The 11454-nt window shown below is 45.7% G+C and overlaps 1 protein-coding gene across 3 annotated transcripts in view; it reads right to left on the reverse strand.

The window, feature by feature from the left end:
• Nucleotides 1-7029, reverse strand: part of ZNF451 (zinc finger protein 451) — a 79728-nt gene extending 72699 nt beyond the window's left edge. The window contains exons 1-3 of one of the 3 annotated variants that reach the window (XM_075598121.1): nt 6907-7029; nt 5428-5508; nt 2193-2270 (exon numbers count right to left, since the gene is read on the reverse strand). In XM_075598121.1, the coding sequence (XP_075454236.1) occupies nt 2193-2270; nt 5428-5505 (156 nt within the window). In that variant the 5' untranslated portion in view covers nt 5506-5508; nt 6907-7029. Of the gene's footprint in view, nt 1-2192; nt 2271-5427; nt 5509-6095; nt 6219-6259; nt 6353-6906 lie in introns of those variants that run through there. The other 2 variants (XM_075598119.1, XM_075598120.1) reach the window with 2 other exon arrangements.
• Nucleotides 7030-11454: the final 4425 nt, after the last annotated feature.

Genomic DNA, 11454 nt, shown 5'->3' on the forward strand with positions numbered 1-11454 from the left:
TGTACAGTTCGTTGTAGGCCCATAGTTAGGGCCTGTAGAATTTTATATTAGTGAATTTTGTTTCTTTTAAGAATATGATTATACTTAATTAGCACATCAATTTTTATGTCTTAAGACCTTTATACATTAGCATGGTCAGATTTAAGCTCGATATAGTTATATTATTTTACTATATGTGGTATGTTGACATGGGTCAGAGTTGCGGATTGAAACAGCCATTATTTCATAATAAATGTTCATGTATTTCTCAAAAAAAAAAAAGCACCCTGGATATATAAATGTTTGGTGGCACTGTGTGCTCATTTGCATGTCATTTCCCAGAATCCTTTGCTGCAGTGGAAGTGATAATGGTGAAAGGCGGGGTTGCAGACCTGTCTAAGACATGCAAATGAGCATACAGTAATATTTCCATTTGCATATGAGGGTTTTTGTCACTTTTTTTTACCCACCATGTGGTGGTGGTGGTGGGTGGTGGGTGGGTGGTTGTGTGTATATAAATAATAAAAACAATAGTAGCTGGTCGCACTCAGTAATAGAATGACTGTACTTTCATCTACATAGTATTTTTATAATGCAGAGAAAAAGCCCAACGTTTGAGAAGATCCCTTTGTCAGGTACAGTGATAATGATGAGGACCTTCCGTGAAACTTTGTGCTTTCTTTTCTCTGCATAATAAAAGGAAACACTGAAAATGTCCACTAGACTACAGTATTATTATCACAAGGCGTCGGGCCACTTTCGATCTTGTGTAAACTAGGACAATTAAAGACGCTCACCCAGCCTGTGCTCACTTGGAACAAGATGCCATCTTTTGTATAACAGACCGTGAGCCCCACATTCACCTTTTCTGTGTGTACACGCACGTGTACAGTATATGTATACAGGCATACCCGCATTAACGTACACAATGGGACCAGAGCTTGTATGCAAAGCGAAAATGTACTTAAAGTGAAGCACTACCCGTTTCCCACTTATTGATGCATGTACTGTACTGCAATCGGTATATACGTGCATAACTGATGTAAATAACGCATTTGTAACAGGCTCTATAGTCTCCCCACTTGCGCACAGCTTCGGTACAGGTAGGGAGCCTGTATTGCTGTTCAGGACGTGCTGACAGGCGCATGCGTGAGCTGCTGTTTGCCTATTGGGCGATATGTCCTTACTCGCGAGTGTACTTAAAGTGAGTATCCTTAAACCGTTGTATGCCGGTATATAAATGCAATAAAAAAGTTAGAAAGCTACTTTTTGTAGAAGGCTCTACAAGGAAATATAAACAACAAAAAATAGATTTAAAAATTAGCTGTGCTTTCCTGTATAGGGGAGTGTTAAAAGAAAAAAACAGTTAATATTAGTCCATAACGACTGTATCCTGATAATACCGCAGCATGCACTGGGAAGGCATTTCTTGGAATATACTGGGATTTGGGTTGTGATTAGGAAGTACATTCCTGGGCTTACGCAACACAATCTCATTGTTATTTTCCAAAATATTGATGAATGTAAGTTCATTCTTGTGCAAATCAGAAATGTGCTGCAGGTATACAATACATGGGTTACTTCAACATAAAAAAAGCTGCATTGTCGTATTAAAAAGCACTTTTCCATGGCAGCATATGTTCCATGCCCACTGCTTGCTAGGAACCAGGGCTGAGACTAAGGTCTAATAAGGGGTATTAGCGCTCACTGCCACATTGACATGAATAAGGCTGCACTTATAGTGCCTCCGACAGCGACGTTGCGTCAAAACAAACGCATTGCCGCCGTCGCGTGCGCTTATGGTAAGCGCGACGGAGCGACAGCTTGGTCGCAATTGCTGGAAGTCATCTCAATTTCATTTATCCAGCAACCGCAGCGTGACATCACCGTCGCGTCGCCGGCACTATAAGCGCAGCCTTACAGTTAATGTGGAACGAGCTCCAATGCTCCTTATTGGAGCCTAGCGTATCTCACTATGTTTTGTGATGAATCAAAGTTCCACGGTTGTAACATGTATCAAAATTCATTCATTGCCATCATTTAGCGGGTGTAGAAAAAGTGTTATTGTCGCACTCTTATGATCTTCGGGTCCTTTTTTGTACTGTATTGCATCGCTGATCGAGAATTACTGCACATTGTGTGCATGTTAAACTGCAAGGCAAGTGTGTTGAGCTATTATTTGTGCATCAAAAGTTAAAGAACAGCGTACTCACGACAAGGTGTGAATTATGCGCCTCATCGTCACTACTGACCAGATCAACAAATCCCACAATAGGTCTCACTGGCCCCTCCTAAAACACGACAACAAAAAGGGGAGAATTTATACAACTTTTTAGACCTTCAGGAGGTACAATGTCATATTTCCACATTCTTATATATACGTCGAGTAGGACTTTCTGTGCGTGTCCCAATAACTAGTACATCCCTAGGCCTCCATTATTTTTAGATTACTTTAAAGCAGCATTTTATTCAAAATCCTGTTGTTTTTTTAATCAGTTGTGTAGTATTAGATAATACTTACTGCAATAAAAAATAAAAAATCTTTAGAGTGACAATGCAAGCTAGCGGTTTTTTTTTTTTTTTTACAGGATTAAAGCAGGGGGTCTCCAGAGCAGAAACCTATTAAGTTCAACTCTTTGGACCCCCCCATTTCCAGAGATACTTAACTCCATAGGGTGTTAGCAGCCGCTCCGCTCACAGGGTTCATGTAATGGTGGCGTTTCAAAACTCCCGAGCCCTGCAAGCTAATAGGAAGCTGTAATGTCATCCGGTTCGGCCTCCTATTGGCTCGCGTGACACTGGTGCATTAAACTTTGCAGCGATACCAGCACCCCTTTCAGAGGCAAGTTTCTCAGGAAGCAGGGGGTCCCAAGCTGAAATTAATGGGGTTCAGATCGGAGACCCTCTGCTTCAACCCCATGTTAAAAAATGAGGAAAAAACAAAAAACGCATTGAATTGCTCCTTAAAGCCATTTGTAATTATTTTTCATGTATTAAGCTTCCTACGGTTGCTATAGTAATTAGTATTAGTAAGTATTTAGGGAGCAACACCACTTTCTGTTTTGAAATAGGCAGCCATATTGCGTGCCCCGGGAAGCTGGATCTCTGCAGATCGTGTTAGCGCAGGACACGATTGCCCCTAGCATTTCCATGTACACTTTGTGTTTAGCATCACGTTTTCTATATTATCTCTTCGCATATTATTTCCCCTCCATTTTGCATTATTGTAATGCCTGTGTATGTGTACAATTGCAATGTCAATCCCCAGCAGCCGGTCAGTAGACCATTGTACTTTCTGTAAATCATGCTCACGCCTAAATTGGGCAGGTCAATCAACTGCAGCTAGTCAGGATAAATGGCTCAAGCATCAAAACTAGAAATGGATAGAAAGGACAAGCGCAAGCTCTCATAAGAATGAATTTGAGTGAATAAAAAGTACGAATAAACAAACAGCAATTGGAAAATATAAAAACAAGCAGGTATGTAAACCCTCAGGGGTCGTCAGGTTAACAGACGCGCTCAGGCATCAACAGAGTAGTGTGGATCTTGTGGAGGAACCCGCCGGGCTAACGGTGGACAAACAGGTGTGTAGGTGCCCGCAGTCACTGCAGCATTAAGGGAATATCTGTTCCGGTATGGAAGACACCCGTTCCCGGTTCAAGGCGCGTGCGCGCACACACACAACTCACTGTGCTGCGCAGGCATCACTGGAATTACCTCAGTTTGTACAGCAGCTGTAGCAGAAGCGCAGCTCAGTGAGGCGTGGGGTGTGTGTATTATGTGATATTATGTATCCTCCCCTGTTCCCTATTCTGACACTTTGAGGTGTTTGTCCCTTATTGGATTCAATGGTCTATTTAGTCAAGTTTGACATTTAGAAATTTTTGATGGGTGTATTTTATGGTACTGCTATTATTACTTTTATTCCCTCCTCTCCCCCTTTAATATTGGGAATTCATATTTTTATATGTTTTAGTTTTCTATTAATATTGTTCTTTATTTAGATTTGTATAATATTATATAAATCGGTGTCATTATTTGTTCAATTTTTGTGAGGTAGTAATATGTTAATTTACCTCTCCTGTAATTTCCACTCTGACGTTCCTATTGGACATTCTGTGTTAACCAATTAGGTTTTTTTGTTTTTACCATAATTCAAAAGCATTAACACCTGGTATCTTGACCTATCCCTGCCTATAGAGGGATTTAAATTTTGCAATCAATCCCTGATGTAGCACCTGCTACGAAACGCGTTGAATTAGATTGTGTGCTATGTCTGCTCTTATTCTCCATTTGAACCTTCCTTTTGACTTGCCCAGTGAACCTCCCTCATATTTTGCTATTTGAGACTGTTTGGTCTCTGTGTACCTCGGGGCAGTGACGTCACCCTTGAGCACTTTTGCTACAGCTGCTATACAAACTGAGGTGATTCCAGTGATACCTGCGCAGCTGAGTGAGGCGTGGGGTGTGTGTGTCTTGAACTGGCGGCGAGTGCCTTCCCTACCGGAACAGATGTTTTCTCCATAATCGTGACTACGTGCATATCCGAGACCGGGAACTGGTGCTTTCCCTACCGGAAAGGATATTCCCTTAATGCTGCAGAGACTTCAGGCACCTACTCACCTGTCTGTCCACCGTTAGCCCGGCGGATTTCACCACAAGGTCCACACTACTCTGTTGATGCCTGAGCGCGTCTGGTAACCTCACGACCCGAGGGTTTACATACCTGCTTGTTTTTATGTTTTCAAATTGCTGTTTGTTTATTCATACTTTTTGAAGTTAAACTTCTTTGCGGGCACCTACAGGGTTTTCATGGGGAAAAATCCTTGCGTTGTAACTAAAAACCGTAACCCGAGTGATGTCACAACAACAGGCGCGTGCCGTCTCATGCCCGTCGCGCATGTGCAAAAAACCACTGCCGGTCTCGCCGCACGTGCGCAGTGGCGGCCGGATGCGGCGCTTGGGAAAAAGAGGCACCCAGAGGCAGGCACCTACAGGCACCAGAGACGCACGCACGCACAGAAAGTTAGTATAACTATATAAGTGCAAATAGCTAAAACAGGGGGGTGTGTGCTGAGCACACGCGTTCTAAGAAACTTCTTTGCGTTTTGCCACAGACATTGTGATTTGAATTTTAATTAAAAATATCACCATCACAAATACAATATCTGTGACAAAACTGACCAAAGACTAAGAAGTTTCATTTAAAATGCGACTTTTTATTAATTTATATATACACATTTTATATTATTCACTAAAATGTATTCTTATGAGAGCTTGCGCTTGTCCTTTCTATCCATTGCTATTGAAAGAAAACAAAAAGAATCAGAAAACATATCCTGATTTGGAAATACAACATTGGCAGTATACGAAAGTCAGCGGCATGTGTTTACTACAGATACTCGAGCTGATAAATTAGCATCCGACACACATGATTTAGATACTCACACTGACAAACTCAATTTCTTCTTCTTCACTTTGTTCAGACAATGTGGGTGTATCTCCAGTGGCGAGTGCCGTATCCATTTCCTGTTGGGAGTAGAATAATAATGTTAAAATAATTTCATGGTGATGCCAAGTGTTCCGTAATTGAATCATACATACGGTGCGGTTCTAGTAAACACAGGGAAAACAAAAACAGCCGGGCCCCCCGTTGAACGCTTGGACAGTAAAATATGATCATATGAACAGAGGCCATGGTACTTGGAAAACAGTAACTAGATTTATGGTTGGCGATATGTTTTAAGCAGTAACCACAAGACGATATGTTTCAGCTATTGCATTAAGAACACAAGTGAGCTGATGAATACAAGTTACAACTTGTAGCTTCGACTTGTTTACTCTGATAAACGTGGACACTTCATCTGCCTCAACCTGTAGTGATTGCAATATATGTTAGCTAAAAAACTGAACCAGCTAAACCAGGGATGGAAAAAGCCTGGGCACCACTATCGCCTGTGTTGTGGAGCAGTGCTGACTGACCTGTCAGTCACCACGGCCGGCAACAGCGCGTGCGATCCTGCTTCACCGCGCGACATACAAATACAGACAAACATGCCCTGCTCATTAGAGCTTACAATCTTCAAGGTGTCTAAGTTATTATTAAAGCCTCAGACCTGTCAACTCTTCCCGATTTCACGTTAGCCACCCGGATTTACACTATCTCCAGACCTCACCGGAAAGAGGTTTAAATCTCATGGAATCTGTGAGAGTTGACAGCTCCCACAAGTCACAGAGGCAGGGCACTCCATCGCCACCCTGTTTGGCAGCTGTCACTCACCACCTAACACTGAGATCTTGTGCCCCAGAATTCCTATCGTGACCAGCAATCAGTACATGGCAAAGGAGTAGACATGCACCCTCTCTCTTCTCTCCCCCCCCACCGCCGACAGACTTTTGCACCCTCTGGTACTCTTCCCCACCAGGTCCTTCTTACGCAGCCCAAACTTTTACAGGCAGCGCACCACGCAAAGCAATCTCCTTATGCCCAGCAGCGTAATGCCCTCGTGACCCCACACTAGACCACCTCACTGATTTTAGCCCATCCAGCTCTGATGAAATGGCAACTAACTGTTTCGCAGCCAGAGCTGCACTGCGCTGCGCTGCACTACACTCCCTCCTGCAGCACAAGTGTTCAGGTTTAAGTCCCAGTCTCGCCCTCCCACTGATTGAACTTGGGGGATCAACCAATTACATTATTAAGTACTGTACAGACATTTAAAATGTTTACATGTGCTTCTTTCACGTGTGTGTAGCATACATACACACTATAATCAGTATCTATAGGTTAGCTGGTGTGATTTCAGGATATTACAGGCTACATGATAAGCCTGTATTTGCCTGCCACGCCCCCTTCCCTATATCTTGCATCCTAACAGATGCAATGGTTTATACACGGGGCCGTGCACGCGGAAACCGGTTACTCACAGCCGCTAACAACCAGGCAAAACCGAACTGGTCTGGGATCTCGCGCCTTCGATGCCGAGCGACCACTGACGTCACTCGCAAGGCGACCTGACAGCGGAGGTTAGGGGAGCTTCTGGGAAATGTAGTTCTAGTTCTCCCCAGCTGTCAAGAATATTAGTGTGGCTACAGGCACACGGCGGACTGTCAGACTGTCCTGACGTCTGCTAATGACGTAATGTGTTTTTTGCCCTATTAGCGCACACTAAGTTAGTGAGGAAGGGGGCGAGTCTGGCAGCTTTGCTGCAGACGGGAAAGGCAGCAAGCGGTCCTCGGCGGCCATCTTTAATTTGGGCAAACCGCCAGCACCTTCTATACAGACTCCATAATCAGCAGTGCTAAATATGCACACACTTTAATGCACTCTTCACTGACTTATTTATTTTATAATGAAAATATCATTTTTATTTTTTGCATTAAGAAATCCAGGTGTATATTTTGAAGTACACATGATCAATGTCGGCCCTGGCCTCTTTTTCAGTGTAGGGGTTAAGCTAATGGTAATAATATTCAATATTAATCGGGTATTTGTCCAGTGAAAATAATGTTGTGCTGAACCTGAAAGTGATGCATTGTTTAGGAAACTCATTTTTCACTTTCACAAATTCTGCACTGGTATAATTAGACCCTCCAATGCTTGTCAAATGAAAACAGGTACATGTAAGTTTCTCTCTGCCTGTGCTGAATTTATTTCCATAACCGACAGTGTACCACACACACAACTTTCTGTTTATGTGTATGTGCTTTTATCAGCGCACTAAGTAGGAGGAATATTTTGCACAAATAAAATTTTGATGATATCCTTTATTTTGTGTCACCTGTGAGCACAGGCCTGCTTTTAACAATTATCTCCTAGCATACAATGTTTCCAGTGGAGCTAGAGATTCTGGGAAATGACATGCAAATGAGCACACAGTGTCACCTTTTGCTTCAAATCCATTTTATCATGGACCCTTATAAGCTTATGCCTGCCACATTACACAGCTTTTCAGTGCAGTCTCTGTTAACGTGCACAGCCAGTTAACCCACTCACAGACCGCTGTTCATTTCAGTGTGAGGTTGGTTATACTGGCTTTGCAATTTGAAGTTGGGATAGGTTTCACACCACTATTTGGCTCAAATTTATGGAGTTCCCCCTCAACAACCCCAATTTTTCACTCTTTTACTCTCCCCTTGTTTTCAGTGACCCTTTATTGTCCTAGTATTTGTGGGCAGCGACTGCCATTGTTACTCATGCACAAATAAAACAATATGAGTTGTTTAATTCCTTAGTGGTTCGTAATACTAGTTTACTCTTTTATCGCTCCTAGTCATACTTCATAATTCAGTTAGGGAGGAAAGAATTAACAACTGAATTAATCCTATATGGGAAAGAACGAAAAGCAGGAATGGTGGTGAACTACTCAAAAAGGAGAGGGCTGGAGAGCAAAAAATGTACTAAAAAAACTTTATTGACACATGAGAAAGAATGGAGGACTGCAGGAGATCCCTCTAACGCGTTTTGCGCTGTGTAGCACTTTATCAACTCTTTGATAAAGTTTTACACAGCGCGAAAAACATGTTAGCGGGATCTGCTGCCGTCCTCCTTTCTCATGTGTCAATAAAGTTTTTTTTTTTTAGTAAATTTGTTGCTCTGCAATCCTCTCCTTTTTGAGCAGTGCACCGCCAGTGCCACTTCCAGTGGCCAACTACCTTGCGAGTATGTCTCTTCAAAAAAAATAGTGGAGACTTTGTATTATTTCGCTACAGTGGTTATTGTATAGGTGGCTGTGGATGGGCGAAAGATGGGATTTCTGAGACTCCGCACCCCGGAAGATTTGATTTTCAAATGAAACGGTTTGGCGCGAACACTGGTAAATTCCCTTCTCCTCGTGGATACCTCTGCCGAGTAGTCCTGGAACAGTTCTACTTGGTTATCTCCATGTTTGAGTTTCTTTGCCGTCCTATAGACTCTCAAAATCTCGACTTTATCCTTGATACTCTAGCAGCATTATAATTAATATTCTTGTTCTAGTGGCGTTTTGTCATTTCGGTCCAACTCTGTGGGCCCTTTCCACCTTCAGTGGTGCCTTGCCTCTAATATTCCCAATAGTTGGGGCAGTTCCAGAGAGACAAAGTTGTGTAGTTCTACAGATGTTTACAAGTTCTTTGTTACCCCAACAATTCTCTAATTATTTTGCCGAGCCCTACTCTCTTGATCATCAACTTTTATGCTAAGATTGCATTCGCTTTCTGTAGCTGTAAAAGTAGTACAAGTTGTTGCTCTAGTTCTCTGTTTAAGATGTATGATGGTGCTCGTCTCAGACCTGGAAGCCAACGTGCAGGGCTGACTCAGGATATGGAGACTGAACACAGACCTGGGGACTGAGTCCTGATAAGGATAGTGAAGTTGGGATCACAACCAGTGATCAAGGCAGGTGGGAAAGGTTCATGCAGTAGTCAGGGTCATAAGCCGAGATCAAAGCTATTGGAACAAACGACTACAAGAAATAGACACCTTGCTTGGGCACTGCCTGGGAGGAAATGGCTGCTATTTAAAGGCCAGACAGTTGAAACAAATCAGTCTCCATTTTGGATGAGGGCGAAATTAAGCTACTTCATGGCTTCCACCCTCTTGGTAGAGGCAAAGCAACCTCAGATCTCAGCCATCTTAGTTGAGGCAATCTTAGGCTGAGTCCCCGCTGGCGCTGAGCTTATACATATCATAAGATCACTCAGGGGAGTTGTTTACTGCTGCAGCAAGGAACATGGATTTAACCCTAACACTGTCTGTGCTGGTACCAGGGCTAATGTGTTAGGCTGAGTCCCCGCTGGCGCTGAGCTCGCTTGGCGCTTGGTGCTTGGCGCGCTTACATTCTTATATGTGAATCAGCACATCCCCTCTCCCGCTTGTGCTCGCGCGCTCATGCGCGTGCAGACACGCTCTCCCAAGCGTTCTTCTTGGAGAGACAAGGGAGAGATACTTTGGTGCTGAGAGCAGGGTCACATGACCCTGCTCTGACAAATGGCAAGAGGGAGGGGGCGTGTTCTACTCTTCTGTCACACATACACTGACACTGAATTCAGCGGAAAGGGGGGGGGGGAGGCAACCGGACTGAGAGGGAGGGCAAACGGACTGAGAGGGGGGGCAAACGGACTGAGAGGGGGGGGCAAACGGACTGAGAGGGGGGGGCAAACGGACTGAGAGGGGGGGGCAAACGGACTGAGAGGGGGGGGCAAACGGACTGAGAGGGGGGGGCAAACGGACTGAGAGGGGGGGGGCAAACGGACTGAGAGGGGGGGGCAAACGGACTGAGAGGGGGGGGCAAACGGACTGAGAGGGGGGGGCAAACGGACTGAGAGGGGGGGGCAAACGGACTGAGAGGGGGGGGGCAAAACGGACTGAGAGGGGGGGCAAACGGACTGAGAGGGGGGACAAACGGACTGAGAGGGGGGGCAAACGGACTGAGAGGGGGGCAAACGGACTGAGAGGGAGGGCAAACGGACTGAGAGGGGGGGCAAACGGACAGGGGGGGGCAAATGGACAGGGGGGGGGGCAAACGGACAGGGGGGGGGCAAACAGACAGAGGGGGGGGGCAAACAGACAGAGGGGGGGGCAAACAGACAGAGGGGGGGGCAAACGTGGCAAACGGAGTGCTGCTGTGTGTTGGGGGGGCAAACAGAGTGGTGTGGTGGGGGAGAAGCAAGAGAGAGATGGCATGGAGGCAGGGGAGAGAGAGCGCGGGGGAGGTGGGGGCAGGGGAGAGAGAGCGCGGGGGGGACGGTGGGAGAGAGCGCAGGGGGGGCAGGAGAGAGATCAATGGGGTGGAAAGAGAAAGAGAGCGCAGGGGGGGAGAGAGAGAGAGCAATGGGAGGGGGGGGAGAGAGAAAGCAAGGTGGGGAGAAAAAGCAAGGGGGAGAGAAAGCAAAGGGGGGAGAAGGGGGATGGCCGAGAGAGGGGGGCCGGGAGAGATAGCGTGGTGGGGGGGCAGGGGAGAGAGAACGCAGGGGGGGGAGAGAGAGAGTGCAGGGGGGGGAGAGAGCGAGCAATGGGGGGGAGAGAGAGCAATGGGGTGGAGAGAGAGAGCGAGAGCAATGGGGGAGAGAGAGCACGATGGGGGATGAGGGAAGGGGGAGAGAGAGAGGAAGAGAGAGAGGGAGAGAGAGAGATACACAGACAGCCCCTATTCAGCCAATGTCACGCCCGGGGTTGCCACCTCTCCGGGTTTCACCCGGAGACTCCGGGTTTGGCATCCCCTTCTCCGGGCTCCGGGTTTGTCCCTGAAATCTCCGGGTGGGCGGGTTGTTGCAGACAGGGCAGCACAGTAAGTGAGTTCGCATTGCTGCAGCACTCACAGATCCTCTGCATTTCTCACGGGACTATCTGTGTGCACTTCACAGCCTACTACATCCGGGTCACAGCCCTATGCTCTACTGCACATGCTCACAGGTAGGGGATCATGGGAGTTGTAGTTTTTATTAGACAAGCTCGATTGGTCTCATAAGCAACACAGTAACATTCCTAGAAACCCT

Source organism: Ascaphus truei, chromosome 4, assembly GCF_040206685.1.
Source record: "Ascaphus truei isolate aAscTru1 chromosome 4, aAscTru1.hap1, whole genome shotgun sequence".
NCBI lineage: Eukaryota > Metazoa > Chordata > Amphibia > Anura > Ascaphidae > Ascaphus > Ascaphus truei.